This window comes from Eulemur rufifrons, chromosome 16, assembly GCF_041146395.1.
Source record: "Eulemur rufifrons isolate Redbay chromosome 16, OSU_ERuf_1, whole genome shotgun sequence".
Classification (NCBI taxonomy): domain Eukaryota; kingdom Metazoa; phylum Chordata; class Mammalia; order Primates; family Lemuridae; genus Eulemur; species Eulemur rufifrons.
Genome location: NC_090998.1, coordinates 41,091,084 through 41,109,717, shown reverse-complemented (window position 1 = coordinate 41,109,717; position 18,634 = coordinate 41,091,084). Strand labels below are relative to the sequence as shown.

The 18,634-nt window shown below is 54.6% G+C and overlaps 1 protein-coding gene across 1 annotated transcript; it reads left to right on the top strand.

Annotated features, from left to right (window-relative positions):
• Nucleotides 1-9,799: 9,799 nt before the first annotated feature.
• KRT74 (keratin 74) lies at nucleotides 9,800-16,477 on the top strand. The gene is made up of 9 exons (XM_069489503.1): nucleotides 9,800-10,270; nucleotides 10,902-11,116; nucleotides 11,583-11,643; nucleotides 12,159-12,254; nucleotides 12,773-12,937; nucleotides 13,570-13,695; nucleotides 15,102-15,322; nucleotides 15,762-15,796; nucleotides 16,281-16,477. The coding sequence occupies exons 1-9, from the start codon at nucleotides 9,800-9,802 to the stop codon at nucleotides 16,475-16,477; spliced, it is 1,587 nt and encodes a 528-aa protein (XP_069345604.1).
• Nucleotides 16,478-18,634: the final 2,157 nt, after the last annotated feature.

Here is an 18,634-nt window from a genome sequence, read left to right as displayed (position 1 = left end):
TGTGTGCAGCTTGTATAATTTATCACCCAAATAAGGACACTTTTGGTAGAAATAAATGCTAAACTGGATCCTTGGACAACTGGCAAAGCCAGGACTGGCAGGTAAATGGTCCCCCCAGCTCTCGCATTCTGGCCGATAGTCAAATACCTGGCTTCAAATTCTGGCTCTTCTCATGGTCAGTAGTGACCTAGTGCAAGATCCTGCCCTTCTCAGATACATTTAGTACAAGCTGGCTTTTACTGAGTGCTTTCCATAACTCTTCTAAGTACTTCACGGCTGGCAACTCAATTAATTCTCCCAACTACCTATGTATTATTGTTATAAGGTGCTATTGTTATCATTTCCATTTCACCTGTGAGGATATTAAGGCTCAGACGGTTTAAATAGTTCACCAAATGTCACCTGCTTGGTAAATGTCAGCATTGGGAGTTGAACCCGAGTCTGATTCTGGAGTCTATACTCGCAGCTTTGACAGCTCCTTACCTGTCAGAGAGCTCACCTTCGAGGGGACCTGAGAATACGAAAAGAGACGATGGAAGTAAAACGGTGCCTGGGATACAGCGTGTAGCCCACAACAGATGTTCACTGCTATAATCATTATTCAATATTAGTGCGAGTTCTGTGCTTGCCAGCTGTGCACCGCTTCCCGTCCGAGGGGTGTGGATCCGCAGCAGAGCGCTGGCTGAGACGGACTAAGTGAGGGACACTGGGTCTAGTCACAGAGGCACATTCCCATCAGTCACCAACTGCTCATTTCCATGCAGGGAAAAAAAACCAACCCAAACTCCTTGGTGCCTCAATTTTGTGCACACACTGCCCTCTGCCATCAGCCACAGGTACTGCACCTTCCATCCCTGTGGCTCTGGAGGAGCAGGAGGGTGTGGGACGATCCTAGACAGTCTCTGTGCCCCCTGCAGAGCTGCCAGAGGGAGGAGGTGCCGTTTCACTCCCTGGCATGCCCAGGCTGGCGCCAGCCTCCGTGCTGCCCAGGCCCTGGCTCCTGCCTCCCCTCCTCTCCTCTCCAACTTCTCCTTTCACTGGAGGAAGGAGCGGGCAGGGGCTGCTGCCGCCTGAACCTCCTCACCTCCAGTTAGACAACCCAGGGCTTCAGATGGCTCTTCCTCAATAGGTGCCTGAGAATCTTCGCACTGATCCAGAGGTCCTGGGCGTGAGAGCCCCCCCGTCACTCAGCCATACTCCCCTCCCCCAAGCCCCACTGCCCTGTGTGCAAGCCCCTGCCCTGGCTGCAGGGAGGGTCCTCTGAGAATTCTTTTTTTCTCATGCAGTGGATGATGCAGGCGTGGAGGCACCGGCAAGGCACAGCCATAGGGAAGGAAGGAAGGCAGGCATCAGAGCTGAACACAGGCAACCTGGGAAGGCTTTCTGGAGGAGGAGGTAAAAGGGACATGAATTGTTGGAGATAGGGAGCTTCCTAAAGACTTCTTAGGTTCCATTTGACAGCTGCCCTGGGTTTGAGCTGCCCTTTGCCAGCTGCCTCCAATCTCCCTTCCAGAGGCTCCACCACTTCTGCTACCTTCAGAGTGGCAACTGCATGGAGGACACTCATTTTGCGCTGCCCCTCCGTCCTCACATTCACATTCGGCAAATGCTTCCAGGACCAGCAGGGACATTGAGGGACCCTCTTCTGCAAACCACCTGCCATTCCCGCCTCCGACCCTCCTCCCCTGGCCTCCTCTGTGGAGGCTTATCACGGAAATCCTTCCTTCCTTCTTCCAACCCATCATCCTCCAGAAGGCTGAGCTATTCCTTTTAGACCCAGCTCTCAGGAATTCCAGATCTTTCTTTCTGGAACTCCAGATGTAGCACCAAGCACTAGATTAAAGCTGCTCACAGCTCAGGACCTGAGCCACCGAGTGGTGGACCGGCTCTGGACAGGGCCTTGGAAGCGGTCCAGTGCAGAAGGACCCACGCTTTGCAGCGGGCCAGGCATGGATCTGAATCCTTTCATTGGTTTGTTTCTTTTGCCACTTTTAACTGTGACTTGGGCAACTCGGTTTCTCTGCTCTTTTGTTTCCTCATTTGTAAAGTGGGAAAAATTACAGTATTAACCTCACAGTGTTGGTGTGAAGATGAAATGAGTTAAAACGTGCAAAGACCTTAGCCCAGGGACTGGTGCACAGCAAGCCCCATCCTACACCTGCGGTATGCTGGCATTCCAGTCCCATGGCATTCTCCTCGGCCCTCCCAGCCCACATCCCTTTCCAGAAGGTTCTCTCCATGGCTGCTGCTTCCGCCAAGCCCTCTCCTTGGCCCCCTTTTGTGACATGCAGCCCCCACCCGTGCTCCACACTGCCCCTGTTCCTCTTCTCTCAGCGGGGAGCCAATGTGCCCTGTCGCTGTGGTCACCGCTCGTACTTCCAGACGGCTTGCTCCCCGGGGTGCGCCATTCTCCCCCACTCTCGGATCTGCGCCCCCCGAATCCACAGCTGCGTGTCACATCTGGTAGCTCAGTCATAAAAGTCCACCTGCCTCAGTGGGGGCTCGTGACACTGGGGAGGTGGGGACTTGGTCTCCTGGTGCCAATGTCTCCTGCCTCCTTCTCTGCCAGGGAGGATGGACAGAACTTTCCAAAGGGGCTTGGCTGTGGTCTCAGCTCCAGACAGAGGAGCTCACTCTCCGACCAAGCCTCTCATTCCACGGCAGGTTTGCATCCTGGAGGGTGGTGCTCAAGGCCCTCACCCCACAGCAGGGAGGGTTCCCCATACCCAGCAGGCAACCCTCCCCTTCCGCCCCAGGCTGGGGCTGCACAGCTGTGTCCTTCATGGCACTCTGGAGGGCTCAGTTCGACTTCTGGCCTCGGGGTTCATCCTCCCTCCATTCTCTGTTTTTAGCACCCCCAGCCCCTGCCAGTGCCAACCTGGCCTCTCCATGGCCCCGGCCTTTTCTAGCGCCTTTCCCTAAAGCAGCCACTTCTTATTTCTTTCTTAATGTCCTACTTTTACGGTTTTGCTCCCAATTCCCACATCGTCTATGGTGATCCAGGCCCTAGAGCCCCTGCCTGCCTGGGAGTCTGTCCCCTTCTCCTGTCCCTTCTCAGCGCCTTCCCCAGGGCCCATCGGGCTCAGCGATAATGTGCACAGTGAGGCCTGGCCCAGCAGGTGTGCTAGGGACGGCAGGGATGGGCTCTGCTTCCTGTTTGGACGGGCTGTGCAATGCTCGGTGATGGGAGATAGAGAGCCTGTCATTAGCGATGATGGGCTTAATTACAGCCACTGCACAGGTGGCTTGTTTGCTTTGCAAATGGGCAGAGGAAGAGGCGGATGGCATCTCCAGCACTACAGTCAGATCAAAAGATTGAGCACTTCCCCTCAGCCTCTCTGTTCTTTCAGAAAAGAATCATGTGAGAAAGGGGGCTGGGGTCAGAGAATACTGTACAAACGTCCCCCAGGAGTGGCTGGGGGCGGAGGGGCCGGAGGTAGGGAGGTAGACGGAACATACCCAGATGGGATTCTGGCGGAATTGTAACATGAACGAATGGAAGAAACGTGTCTTTCCCAGAGCAAGACGGTTCTTGTCCCGACATACCTGTGCCTTCAAGCCAGGAGAAAAGCTTCCTGTGATGACTAGGTCGGCAGTGGGTGGAGCTGTAAAGAGTTCAGAGAGCTTTTTTTTTTTTTTTTTTAAAAAAAACAAAAAACAAAAAGACAAAAAAGGAGAGAAAGAGAACTAAAGAGTGATTGATCTATAGTAAAGCTAGGGCCTGTCCAGTTGTAAAAGCCTTAGGAGCCCGAGTAGGAAAAGGAAGAAACAAGAATGAGAACTCGGGAGACACAATCCAGGATTGCTGAGGGCAAAAGGACCCCCAGGCTGGGAAGGAGAAACTAGCCGGCTGATGCCTGAGCCAGAGGACAGCCCGGCAGGGCAGACTTCCCAGCGACAGAGTCCCAGGGGTGCTGGGGAGGTGGGAGCTGGGGGACCATCATGTTCCCCCGGGGGCTCAGAGAGGAAAAGATACAGAACTGGAAGACAGAGCCCAGGAAGCCCCTGGGGAGCAGGGGACAGCTCAAGGGGCAGCCAAGAGATTCTGTGACCCTTCTTTGTGCAGGAGGGAGAGTTTCTTTTCTTTTCTTTTTCTTTCTTTCTTTTTTTTTTTTTTTTTTGAGACAGATTCTCGCTCTGTCACCCAGGCTGGAGTGCCGTGGCGTCAGCCTAGCTCACAGCAACCTCAAACTCCTGGGCTTAAGCGATTCTCCTGCCTCAGCCTCCCGAGTAGCTGGGACTATAGGTGTGCGCCACCACGCCTGGCTAATTTTTCTATTGTTAATGGAGGCAGGGTCTCACTCTTGCTCTGGCTGGTCTCGAACTCTCGACCTCAAGCAATCCTCTGCCTTGGTCTCCCAGAGTGCTAGGATTACAGGTGTGAGCCACCACACCTGGCCAGGAGGGAGAGTTCTGACCAGAGGCTCAACTCACCCATGTAAAACCAGCCTACCTGGAGGTTTAGGGAAGCTACCAGGGCATCCCTGGGAGGGACGTGCAGGTGGTGCCACACTAGGGCATGGTGAGGGGCAAGTAGGGGCTGGAATCCAGCCACGCATTCCGGCAAACGGCTGATCTGCCCAGAGGAAGGGGCGCTTTATCTCATTGGCATAAAGTCCTGGTATGGGCCTGGCAACCACTTGTTTAAACCTCTCTGATGCTTCTCTCTTGATGCGGGAGGGGTAGGACACACCCCGGCTGAGCTGCGCTGCAGCAGAGAGGAGGAAGGAGATGCTAATGCTGGGAAGAGGAAGCAGGGAAGGCCCTAGACTCAGAGAAGGGTGTTTGCAGAGACTCGGCTCCTCCACGTTTACCTGGAGAGGTGCGGGTAGAAAGTTCCACGAGACCAGCAATGACAAGGGAACCACTACAAGCTCTCAGGTCACTAGGCATCCTCTGCAAGGTTTTTAAGGATTGGAAGCTTACTGCCCTGTGTCTCCGATACTCACGTGGCACCGAGAACTGGGAATTTTGACCGTGTTGACAGCCCGTCTGGGATTTCTGTCAGCACAGTGTCCGTGATAGAGTAGGCATTTAGTAAGCGTGATTGGAACTGAATTTAAATTGCTGCCATCCAGCTGCCTGTCTTCTCTACTAATCTGAGGGTTTCCTATTAACATGAGTGTCTGTGAGGGGACAGGGGTCTCGTAGTGGTGGAGACAGGCCAGTGACGGCTTGCATGTTTAAGTTTTACAGACTTGGGTAGGCGGGACTTCAGTGAATCCTACATCTCCTGGAGAGTCTGGTACTTTCTCTGCAATATGGTGGGTGATATTCGGGTGATCAGCTATCTGGGTTTTTCCAGAACTGTCCAGGTTGTATCATTGACAATCTTGGAAAGCCCCTCAGCCTGGGCCAACTGAGATAGCTGATTACCCTACAAAGTGGTACTTGGATACTCCCAGTGTCTTGTCTGGGACGTGTTCCCTCTTCCTCTGTGCCCAGAGTTGCCCCTTCCCCTTCTCATGAACACAGAACTTTCTGCTTCACTCTCACGTCCTCTCTGGCTCGGCCCCCAGCCTGTGTCTAGAGCCCTGGAGCAGCAATGGGTTCTGCCGCCTCCTCTGGTGCTGAGCCCTCCTGCTGTCCGACTCGGCACTGCAGGAACCCGGGATTTCACGTCAGGAAAGGTGGAGAGGGTGGGAGCAGGTGGGAGAGGGTGGGAGAGGGCGTGGAGAGAAAGGGAGGGAAGCAGACGGGCTCCGTTGTCTGAGCTGGCTAACTTTGGACAAGGATGGAAAAACAGGCTCCTTTCAAACCGGTTCGGACAGGCAGAGGGTGTTAGGTTTCTGCACTGAGCTCACTTTTAAAGTGCGCTCAGAGAAATCAGAGAACTCAGTTTCAGGTCTTTGCCAGTGCTAAGGTGCCATGATTTGTCCCCAAGTCTTGTCACCCCAAAGTTTAGCTCACTTAGTATTTCAAGCTTCTTCCTCTCTCCATGAATGAACTTGATCTACAGAATGTGGGTCCCTCGACTCTTGTTCTGTGCCCAGGAGCAGTCAAAGGCCAAAGGGCTGGAGGAAAATGACGTTTATCCATCGGCAAACCAGACAGACATGGCTTTGGTTATGCGCGGTTGGGATTACTCCTGGCACTGCTTTCTGTTTCCCTCTGGTGTGATGTGCTTTGCAGAATGGGATTCTTACCCTCCAGGGAGACGGTGGCAGATTATGGTACAATGGACTCAGCTCCCACGGGCTCCCTGGGAGCCCATATCCCCCCGGTTCTCCTCCTGCAACACAGGGCCTATTCTTTAACCAAAAGCACTTCAGGATCCTCGCAGGGTTGCACACTGTCTGCAGGGAGAAGGGAATCCTCCAGGGCTGCTCCTCCATCTTCGCCTCCATCTCTGCCTCCCAAGTCACCCCTTCCCCGGCATCCACCCGGCTTCTCACGGCCTCGGGGGTGCAGTGTGCACCCGCCCGTCCCCAACCCCCACCCACAGAGCCCGACCTCTCTTTTATTCTATTTTTTCATTCAAGGCTGGAGAAGACTTATGGTAAACAAAAAGCAGATTTTCATGTGTTGTCTAATTCTGTTTTTAAAAAACATCAGAATTTCAATAACAGCGTGTCTGAGTCACCCAGGCAAGCACATAATCCAATACAGACACGCAGAGTTAAAACCACAGCAATAACAATAACAACACAACTTCCATGTGTTTGTATTTTGTCTTCTCCAGTTCAGTTAACTTCCTGGAGGGGAGAGGGAGTGCTCAGGCACAGCTCTCGATACCTAGCACAGGGCTGTGCACACAGTAGGTGCGCAGTGTGGTTCTTACTGAGTGAACTGAGCTCCTCAGGCCTGGGGACACTCATTAGGCCACTGAACTCAGAGACCGGGGTGTGGAGTGTGATGACTAATTACAGGGTAGCCAGCCCAGTAGTGTTGGAACTGCCAGAGATCCAGCTGAGTGGGTCAAAGAAAATTCCCCTGCAATTAAGTTTCCCAGGAACCGACTAGGAGGGGCACTTCTGTGTGGCCACGATCACAGCGCTGCTGTCAGGAAATTCCACTCTGCCTCCACCTCCTCCTTCTCCGTCACAGCCTCCACCGTCACCACCCCATCACCGTCGTCAGACCCTCACTGGCTGCCTCCAGCACAGGGCCTGGTTGGTTGCGGGCACTCAGGAAATGCTTCTGGAATGGATACAAAGGGTGCTGGGCCCCCAGCTCTAGGCCTGGCCCTGCCTAGCCCGTCACTTCTGAGCCTGGTGGGCTCGGCTGATTCTTAGCATTTCTACGGGCATCTGAAAACCTGCTTTTCGTTGACCCTAAGTCTTCTCCAGCCTTGAAGATCCAGCCTGTGCCTTTCTTTTCTGCTTTGTAAATGCTCTTTTGTTGGGGTTCCCAGTAAGAGGTCCAGCTCTCCTATCGGATAGGGGCTCACACTCAGCCAGACCGTGGTGGCGCAAAGCCCGGCCCAGGCGACTCAGATAACCAGAACCACGTTTACTTCCCTGTGGGAGCCCCGCGGTGAAGAGTCAGCTACTGGGGATTCTAGAATAGCAAAGCCCCTCATGAAAGTGAGGCTCTTCCTTCCTCTGTCCATCCTTACTGTGGCTGATTTTCTCTCTAGTGCGGCGTCTAATGTTACACGAGCCCCTAGCTCGGTGGCAATCTCCCCTTCTCCTTACGGCATCCTCGTCTCCAAAACACAATAGAAACACAAACACGAGCCACCCAGTCCCGTGGTAACCACATGCGTCAGAAAGTCTTTGCATCTCTGCCACAAACTTGCATCTCTAGCACGTAACACGATAGTCAGGAACGTGGACTTTGAATCCAGATGCACTTGGATTCCAGGCCCAGCTCTGACTTAGTAGCTGAGTGACTTTGGGCAAGTTCCTTAATGTCTCTAAACCTCAGTTTCTTCAACTGTAAATGAAGTCAGTAATGTGAGGGTTAAATTAGATATCCTTTCTAATTTAGTGCTTGGCACAAGGCCTGGCGCATGCAAAGTGAGCAAGAAGACTTAATTCTTTGTATTACTACTGTCGCTATGATGACACCTGATATTCTCGCTGGCTGCCTCCATTGCTACCACCCCTATGCTTCAAGCCCCACCGCCCCTGAGCCTCTGCTCTGAGCCAGCCCCTTTGATGAGCGCTGCTGGGAATTTCAGCCCAGCCTTCTGGAGGTCCCTACAAACCCGGATCTAGCCACTACTCAGCACACCTCTGACCCGTTGCTCTTAATGTGTTTTTATTATTCTGTAGCTTTGGGCCTGGATTAACTTCTTTGTGTACATTCCACCCACTGGTCTGCAGGCTTCCTGGGGGCTGGGCCATATCATGGTCACCCCTAGGTCAAGGAACTGGCACCATCTGTTGACATTCACACACCAGCACGGGAGGGAGACAAGCCCAGCATCCCAGGTAGCACCCCAGCTAACTTTGTACCTGCTGCTGCTCTTGCAGTCTGGCCTAGAAAACCTCAAGCAACCACTCGATTATGTCTTCCCAGGCTCCAGGGCTAGGACCGTCCAGGAAGCCTGGGAGACAGGGTCCCTCAAGAAGGACCTTCCGCTGCCGCCTCAGGGGCTGAGAGGAAAACACTCTGGAAGGCGGAGGTCCTCTGAGGCAGGTCCCAGGCCTCAGCCTCCCCTACTCCACCAGGCTCATCTTCCCTGTCCCTCCCCAGCAGCGGGAGCAGCTGTCTGCCACCCCCTGCCTGACCCAGACAGGCCAAGGCCTCCCAATTTAGTTATAGGAAGTGGTAGGAGCTCTGCCTCAGGGCAGCTACAAGATTCAGAGTTTTTAAATAATTTTTAACATTCCACTCTACCAGGACTACCTGTGCTATAAAGGGCTGTCCCCAAATTGGGTGGCTCCCTGAAGTATTAAGGAAACCAGCAGAACAGCCCACCCTGACTGTGGGAAGGAAACTCGGGGGTTCCTGTCCCTTGGTGACTTCAGCCACAGGCTGTTTCTCCACGGAGTACAGGGGCTAATGTCCCAGCTCCTGCCTGACCTCCCAGGATAGGACAGACAAGCTTGTCCAAGAGAGAAAAATCCAACTGCAGGAAATGCCATCTCCCTGAAAAGGTCCTCATAGTTGAAGGTCGCCACAACCCAAGCCCTGCCCAGTACAGAAAGCCCCAGGCATATCCCTCCTGGGGGCCGGGCGGATGCCACATGGTCATCCCCACTTCTTTCCTGGGCTCCATTCCATTGCTGGGCAGCTATGGTCCTTGTCACAACCCAGAGAGGGACCCCTGCAGCTTCTTTCTTGGATCCATATCTTTGAAGATTTCTTCCCAAGAAGAATCAGGTCTTCTTTCCAGGTCTTCTCTTCTCTGGCATAAACCCCATAGCTCCCCAGCAAGTCTGGGTCACAGGGAGGTGGTTTCTTTTGGGATGAAACCTGGGGTTTTCAGATGAGCCCTCTCTGGGTAAAGCCAGGCATTTACCCTGCTCCTTGCTGAGAGATAAACAAAAAGGAGGCAGCAGTGGAGAAATACAGCCAGGAGATCTCTGCAGGGGATAACTCCCCAGGTGCCTAATTAGGGAGCACAGATAAACCCCAAATTAGCCCACTCCAGTCTGCAAGACCAGCATATTCCACTCGCTATCAGAAGGGCTTTGTTGCTGCAAAGGGCTTGGAGATCTCTGTTCTTCAAATCGCCCACGGCCCTGGACCTTCAGCGGGGGAAAGGAGATAGAGGAGAGACGCCCTTTTCCGGTGTCCTGGGCTCAGCAGGGATAAAAGGAGGCAGCGCTCTGGGTGCCCCATCAGTGTGTTCTCTGTCCCTTGGCGACTGCTTTTCTCTAGCTCTGTCAACTTCCTCTCTCCCACCATGAGTCGGCAACTGAACATCAAGTCTGGAGGCGACAAGGGCAACTTCAGCGTGCGTTCCGCAGTGCTGCCGCGGAAGGCTGTGGGCAGCCTGGCCTCCTACCGCACAGCTGGCAAAGGGGCTGGGGCTGGCTTCAGCAGTCGGAGCCTCTACAACTTGGGAGGGAATCGACATATTTCTCTTAACGTGGCTGGCGGCGGCGGTCGGGCTGGAGGTTACAGCTTCGGGCATGGCTCTGGGTATGGAGGGGGCCGGGCCAGTGGCTTTGCTGGCAGCATGTTTGGCAGTGTGGCCCTGGGGCTAGCGTGTCCGTCCGTGTGCCCGCCTGGAGGCATCCACCAGGTCACTGTCAATAAGAGCCTCCTGGCCCCCCTCAACGTGGAGTTGGACCCCGAGATCCAGAAAGTGCGCACCCAGGAGCGGGAGCAGATCAAGGCTCTGAACAACAAGTTCGCCTCCTTCATCGACAAGGTGGGTTGATAAGGCAGCCCCGTGAGGTCTGAGCGATTTCCCTGCTGCCTAGGAATGCACCAGGCATTGATCATGGAAAGGTGCAGCTGCGCCTCGGGAAGGCACCCTGATCGGCAGTGCAGGAGGACAGATCTGCGAGCTGGGTAGAGCAGAGGGGTAAATGCGTGTGTTGCCTGCTTTGGCGATTTTGCAGAGAAGAGTGGGAAGTTGCGTAAAGGGTCACCCTACCTTGAGAAAGAGAGATAGGATTCTGGAGGGCACCTGGATGGCTTCCAGCTCCCCAGAGAACATGAAGGGTATTGGAATCCAGCACTATTCAGAGGGAAGGGCTCGTGGGACAGGCAGAAACACTTAGCTGAGACATCAGGGAGAACGTCTCGTGGGACCAGAGTCAAGCAATAGAAGAAAGCTCTGGAGTCTTCGTCTTTAGTAAGTTTTCAGTGACTATTTGTCCCGAAGGTTATGGAATGAGCACTGGTATAGGGTCTAGTTTGCATGGGGTGCCAAGGGTGGAGGGTCAGGACTTGAGCAAAATGACTTTACAAAAATCTATTTAATGTGGAGAGTCCACGGTCCATGGGGCAGGATAGCATCCATGATGGTTCCAGGTGTCTGTCGATTTGTGTTCCAGGTGCGGTTCCTGGAGCAGCAGAACCAGGTGCTGGAGACCAAGTGGAACCTCCTGCAGCAGCTGGACCTGAGCAACTGCAAGAAGAACCTGGAGCCCATCCTCGAGGGCTACATCAGCAACCTGCGCAAGCAGCTGGAGACGCTGTCCGCGGACAGGGTGAGGCTGGACTCGGAGCTGAGGAGCATGAGGGACCAGGTAGAGGATTACAAGAAGAGGTGAGTGTCCCTGCCAAAGAGCACAGGTCATGTTCCTGGTGGCTCTGGGCTCCCCTATCTTTGTGCCATTTTTTTTTTTTTTTTTTTTTTTTTAGAAGGGGCAGGAGCAAGCTCCAGGGTCAGGAGCTCGTATCCCCTTCTCTGGTTGTGGGGGAAAGGCCTACCCTGTTTGAAGAGAGTTTCCTGCCTGGGTGATAGGAAGAAGTTCCTATGCTCACTGACCCACTGAAAGGCTCAGCTGCTGGCTTGGGGTGCCCCCTAGGCACCTGTGCATTTTCCTAGGATGCAGGGAGGAGGATGCATGTGGGGCCACCCAGGACATCTTACTCCTGCCACGAGTGCCTTAGTGCTCACCCAGAGACCCTGCTGGGCACTCTGCATCCAGAGCACTTCCCCAGCCAGCGGGGGGAGGAGGTTCCTCGGACAAGGGGGCTGAGCCTCTGCCATCTTCTCTCCCTGCCCACAGATACGAGGTGGAGATTAACCGGCGCACAGCAGCGGAGAATGAGTTCGTGGTGCTCAAGAAGGTGAGGGGGAGAAGAGTATCCGGTATCTCTGGCACCCCCATCCTCAACAACTCTCCCAGGACTTAAGCCCAGGCCACTGAGGAGGGGGATGGTGCCTGATGAGAGTGGAGTCAAAGTTCTGGTCCCCAGCGAGGTAGAGAGGAAGGACACACACCTGGGAAAAGGACACAGACAGACAGAAGAGAATTCTGGTCTAGGAATTGGGAAACTCTGGTCCATCTCGGCCTTCCTGTGTGACGTGGGGAGGCCACTACCTCTCTGGGCTTTGTGTTCCCCAGGCATAGCAGAGCAAGTGCAGGGCCCCGGTCCCCTTTCCCTATTCCCGAAGGTTCAGTGAGTCTGAGAGAAAATTGATATTGAGTGACTATTCAATCGATATTGAATGACTATTCATCACTATGCTTCCCTTTGTGGGAAAAAATAGGACATCAGATGGCTTTGGGGACAGGGTGAAGGCAGGGCTGCTGATGGGACAGTGGTTGTACTAACTAGTGGCTCTGGGCACCCCTCGGCAGGATGCAGATGCAGCCTACGCCGCCAAGGTGGAGCTCCAGGCCAAAGTGGACTCTCTGGACAAAGACATCAAGTTCCTCAAGTGCCTGCACGATGCGGTGAGGACACCCCTAGGCCCCACCCCCCTCTGCCTCTTTCCAGCTGGGGGCTTCTCCTGGCTTTCCCTGGAAAGGCCGGTGGGGGAGATCTAGGATCAGCACAGTGAGAGATGTTTTGATGGAAAGGTGTCAAACCCTGCACTAGGAGACTAGGGAGGTACAAGATACTGGTCCCTGGAGGCCATATATGTGGGAGGCAATTGAGCTGGACCACAGCAGTGGCCTTGCCCACAGGCAGGAAGAAATGACCCAGTAAGATCCTACCAACATGTAGATCCCTGGATTCTATGAAATTGTGGGAAACGCATTCTTACGCTGGCTGTGCTGCCTCCCGCTGCCTGCTGCCCATGCACCGCTCTCCCTTGGCCCTGCAGACGCTCCCCAGCGGGCGTTTCTTCTCTCCACTTTGGCCCCATGGACCCTGGTGACCCATTCTGCGGGGGCCACAGGCCCAGAAGCCTGCTGGGCAGAGGAGGGACGCCAGGGCACTCTGACTCTGTCCTCATTTCTCAACACAGGAGATCGCCCAGATCCAAACTCATGTCAGCGAGACCTCTGTCATCCTGTCCATGGACAACAACCGGGACCTGGACCTGGACAGCATCATCGACGAGGTCCGTGTCCACTATGAGGACATCGCCTTGAAGAGCAAGGCCGAGGCCGAGGCGCTGTACCAGACCAAGGTGGGCGCTGGGCAGGTCTCCTTCCCCCACTGCCCTCTGTCCCTGGGGAGGGTCAGCCCCACCAGCGAATGCAGGATGAATTCACCTCTGTGCTGAATGAAAGCGTGGTCTTAACCAAGGCTTCAACCACACTCTACCCATAGAGTATTCTCAGCAGAGATTGCTCCCACAGGTAAGTCATGAGAGTGGTATGGATGGATGTGTCCCACGGAGAGGCACGGGCAGTCCTCTGTTGGAGGACAGAAGTGAGGTGTTCCCACGTAGAACAATCACATTTGCAGGGATTGGGGTGTGTTGCTGCAGGGAGGGGAAGAGTCACACATGTGGAAGAGCAGCCGTGGAGGGACCGGGGTGGGCGGGAGGAGAGAAGGAGAAGCCCTGAGCTCCTTTCTGAGCTGTGGGAAGACTTCCCAAAGGAAGAGGAGTCTAGAACTACCCTGAGGAGTGGAGCTATGATTTGGGGTAAAACCCTTTGGGGCCACCAGGGAGGAAACCTTTGACCTGGACACACTCCAGGGTCCCTGCTCGGGACTTCTTTTCCTGTCCGTTGCATCCCACCAACGGCAGGAATGACAGGTGTGGTTCATCCCCTACTTTGTCTCATCACCAACTTCCTGTCCCTGGGAGACCAGATGCAGGAGCTGCAGCTGGCGGCCAGCCGGCACGGCGACGACCTCAAACACACCAAGAACGAGATGTCAGAGCTGAACCGGCTCATCCAGAGGCTGCGGTGTGAGATTGGCAACGTGAAGAAGCAGGTGGGCAGCACCCCACAGAGAACCCCAAGGCTCAATGTCATCCTCTGGGGTGCAGAAGTGGGCCCACCTTTTAGGAACAAGCAAATGTCTCTGGCCGGGCTTACGGGCTCCGCACCATCCTCAGCCCCTCTTCCTCCAGCCTCAATGCCCCTGTCTTGGAGCTGGCCCCCTGCTCATGGTCAGGGTGAGCCTTGGGCCTGTTGCTCTGACTCCCCAGCTTGCAGATAAGCAGCTGGGCTGGAGAGGGGAGGGGGCCAGGATTGGAATCTGGTTTCCTCTTTCTCAGCCTTTTCCTGTGTCCAACAAACCTGTCCCACATCCACTTCAGGTGTCCCTTCTGAGGGCAGGCCCTGTGCCCCTCCTCCCACAGGACACGGGACATGTGCGGGGTGCAGGGGTGTGTGTCAGGGCCCTCTGTGACCATGCTATGTTCCTACCCTCAGGGTGAGGCATGGTCTTGGTGACCGAGGGACACAGCAGCAGATGAAGCCCTCCTGGGTCCCCCACCCTGTGCCATGGCACCATATCCATCTTAGCTAGGGGACCCTGTCTTACCTGAGAGCAGCAAGTCTTAAACACTGTGTCAGTGGGGACATGATTCTGGACCTGTGACCTCCCTAAGAACCAGGTCGACTCTGAGAATGATAGAATTGCCAAACTGGAAAATCTGAGCCCAAGCTCCTCCCCGTGCCCCATGGCCCACCATGTGATATGGGGACACAGGCACAGCTTCAAGACTCCACATGTGGCTGATGTGCAGGTTCTGCGAGGACCGTTTCTCTCCCCATTAGTACCTGGCATCAGCATGCCCTGGAAGTTCATCAGAGTCCAGTTTCTGAGGTTGTGCCTACAGTTTAGGGCCGTAACCTCCTGCTCTAAGTGAAGGTTCCCTCACCCATTCAGGCCAGATGTGGGAGGGTTCAGACAGACCCTCCCCACAGAGTGCTGGAAGAGTCCAGAAGCATTCGCTCTGGGTGCCAACAGGTGGGGAGGGTGTCCACGGAGGAGACGTCCTGCAGCAGGAACCTGATGACAGTGGGGCCCGTGCATGCTCTCTGGTCCTAGGGGCGTCCTGGCTGGGGTAACAGGCACAGTTCTCCTGGACCTGGGTTACTTTGAATCTCTAGACGTTGGTGCCTCCAGCCCCAGGCACTACCCCACCTTCCAAGCATGGGCATCTCTTCCTGCACTCCTGAAATGTGACAGCTCCGTGGCTTCCCATGACAACACTTCTGAGTATCCATCTGCAATAGAAAATAGGGAGGCTGGGTTCTGGCACTGGCTTTGCAGCTCTTCCTCGTTGTCACCCTGGGCCCTGTCTGTAACATGAACAGGTTGCTCTGCCTAACCTCTAGATCTAGAAATTATTCTCTGTTCTGATGGTTTCTCCATTCTTTGCCCTTCAGTGCACCAACCTGGAGACGGCCATCGCCGATGCCGAGCAGCGGGGGGACTGTGCCCTCAAGGACGCCCGGGCCAAGCTGGACGAGCTGGAGGCCGCCCTGCAGCAGGCCAAGGAGGAGCTGGCGCGGATGCTGCGCGAGTACCAGGAGCTCATGGGCCTGAAGCTGGCCCTGGACGTGGAGATCGCCACCTACAGGAAGCTGCTGGAGGGCGAGGAGTGCAGGTGGGTGGGCTGGAGGGGACACTGGGAGAAGGGGCTAAGGGGCCACGGGGCAGCTGGAAGGTGAGAACAACCGGCTGGTGACCTTCTTAGCAAGGAACGTGGTGGTCTGACTGGTGAGTTCAGCTGCAGCTTCCTGCAAGAGGCTGTCAGACGAGCCACGAAGGCGGGTGGCTGTGTGGTACCGTGCAGAGAGCTGGCGCGGGCGGCCTGGGGTTAGCTGCCGGCCCTGCCACATGCCATCTGTATGCCCTGGTGAATCACCTAACGTCTCCGTGCCTCTTATTTTCTCATCTGTAAGATGGAAGTTGTAATCTCAAGCTTATGGGATGTTACATGGGTGGGTTAACATGGTGTACGTCTAAAGCAGGAGCCCATTACGGTTTCGCTGAATCTGGATGCTCCCTGAGGTGTCATCCTTCTCTAACTCTCTGACTTACAGGATGTCTGGGGAGAATCCATCCTCTGTGAGCATCTGTGAGTATTCTCATTGCAAGGGATGGTTGGGAAAGCTGGGGACCCTGGGACACAGTGTGCCACCTCCATTCATTGTCTCCCCATCCAGAAGTTTCTGTCCTGTCTGGGGACGCTTCTCTGGCCTCATAGGAAAGCTATTCCTGTTCTGTCCTGTGGAAGCAGAGACTGAGATCATGCCCACCCCGTTCCCTTCCTGCCTGTCCCCTGGGGCAGTGTCATTTGGGGAAAGGACTGGGAGTATGGGCTTCCCCAGGACCTCCAGGAGGCAGGGCCGTGTCTGTCCTACGTGGTCCCCACCTCACACCGAGTCTGGTACATGATAGCGTCTCAGCCCCTCCTTGTTGTGTTTCTTGACTGCTGAGGGCCGTCGTGGGGACGGAATAGGGTGTCAGATTAGAGGAAGCCCTGGGGACAGCAGTTACTGGAGCTGTCACCCGCTGATTGACACTGTCCCCTTCCCCTGCTCTCGGCCCTTCCTCCTCAGCCGTCATCAGCAGCAGCAGCTACGGCTACCACCCCAGCTCTGCGGGTGCCGAGCTCGGGGCCAGCGGGGTGGCAGGCAGCTCTAGCAACACCCGAAGTGGGCAGATCAAGACCAAAGGGGCGCGAGGGGGAGACCTCAAGGACTCCCAGGGCAGGAACGCCCCGGCCAGCGCCCCAGCCAGGAAAGCCACCCGGTAGGCCCACGGCCCCGCCCGCCTCAGCACCTGGAAGAAGAGGTGACTTCGCCACTGCCCGTGTCTGCCACGCCCAAATCCTCGGTCCCTGAGTTTTAAAACTGTCTATAGCACACTCAACTGTCTGCATCGTGGCTTATCTTACTCTCAGCTCTGACTGACACTGTAGGTCCTGTGTGGACATATGACTGCTCACTTTCCTTGCTTCGGACGCACAAGCCATAATCGCCTCCTTGGTGTGGAGGAAGCTGTGATTGTTCCTACAGACAGAGAAGGAGGGAGGGAGGAGGGGGTGGGGGTGGTTAGTTCCGTGCTTAGGCCGGGTTAGCAGGTGTCTGAGAGTTTTGCTGCCCTTGCTGGCATCGCGGAGCCAACGTGAGACCTGCCACCAGGGGGTGGGAAGTCAGACAGCCTCTACGTGCCCACCAGAACCGACTTCGCAGGACGACTCCATTACTTAGGAGACAAGTGTACATTCTCAGACTACCAGCTCACCCAAATTCACAAAGCCAAGTGAGGGAGAACTGAGGATTTTTTGCCACCTGGTGTCACCTACCCACTTCTTTTATTGTCAACGATAGCAACTACCATTTGTCAAGCACCTACATGTGCCAGGCACATGCACTGCCTCTAATTCTCTCCCAATTCTGCAAGGAAGATGCGATCGGCATCCTTCGAACAGATAAGGAGCCTGATCCTCTGAGAGGCTGTGGAACTGGCCTCAGTTGTCACCTACGTGCCAGAGTCAGGCTGGGCTGACTCCAGGTCTCTGCTCTTTCTAGGGCATGTCACTGCCGCCTTACCAAATGGAATGTCCAACTCACAGTTCTTTTTGATGAAGGCAGCATAATTATGTTGCCTTTGGTCAGCACTGTGGGTATGCGGTTCGTCTTTGGTCCTCTCTCTGGGGCTGTGTCCTACATAGCTTCTGATTCTCAATTTCTGTTGCCGGGAGCTGAGTTCTGTGAATGGAGCTTGGTCCTCTGTCTCTGTGTGGTACCCGCCTGGCCTAGAAGTTGTGGCTCATGGTGTAAATATTCCTAGGTACAGCGGCACCTAGTTCCTCCTTTGCTTGAGTTGGAGACTCTGAATTTCTGCTGCATATTCAATAAACTGCCCTTGAGTGATGTCAGAGGTGCACTGTCAGTCTGTCAATCACTCCAAATGTTCCACCCTCTGATGACAACGTGCCCCCACCGCTCCCCAGAAAGTGCAAATGAGCCTTAAGCAGAAGCTGGAGGACTCCCAGGAGGAGGCTGCCCTGAAGGCAACCTCAGGCTGCTGGGACAGGCACACACGCACTGCACAAATCAGCGAAGGGCAGCCCAGCACAATGCTGAGAAGTGACAGGAGTGGAGAGGCTAAGCAAGGAGGGCTTTCTGGAGGAGGAGAGTTTAATCAAATAACCAGAAAGATGGACACATAGACTTCTGCAGGGAGCCATCCCAGTAGGTTTGAACACAGGCTTTGTACGCTTATTTGGTGTGGGGTAGGAGATCTCAGATTTTCCAAAATTGAAACAGGTTGAGGATCCCTTATACAAAATTCGTAGGACCAGAAGTATTTCTGATTTGAATTTTTTTCGGATTTTGGAATATTTGCCTATACATAATGAGATATCTTGAGGATGGGACCCAAGTCTAAACACAAAATTCATTTATGTTTCATATACACTTTATCCATATAGCCTAAAGGTAATTTTATATAATATATTTAATAATTTTGTGCATGAAACAAAGTTTTGACTATGACCCTTCACATGAGGTCAGGTGTGGAATTTTCAACTTGTGGTGTCATGTCGGTGCCCACGTAGTTTTGGGTTTAGGAGCATCTTCGATTTCCGACTTTGGATTAGAGAGGCTCAACCTGCAGTGGGCTGGATGTGTTTCCAAGCCCCTCAGCTTTGGCTGGCAGGGTTCAGCCCTCTCGGCTGCTTTCCAACTGGTCTTGTGGCACAGGTGTGCCCAGAGGTGTTAGTCTCTATAGGCCTCAGGACACTGAAGTGGGGCCTTGGGAGGGCGAGACCTCTGGCCCCAAGCAGCCACTTCCGTTGCCCACACTGTGCCCTTCACGTGTGCAAGAGGAGGTCCTCTGCTGTGTGTGCCAGCTGTGACAAACCGCGGGAAGCACAGAGCCCAGGCGTGTGATGGGCCTTCTGCCC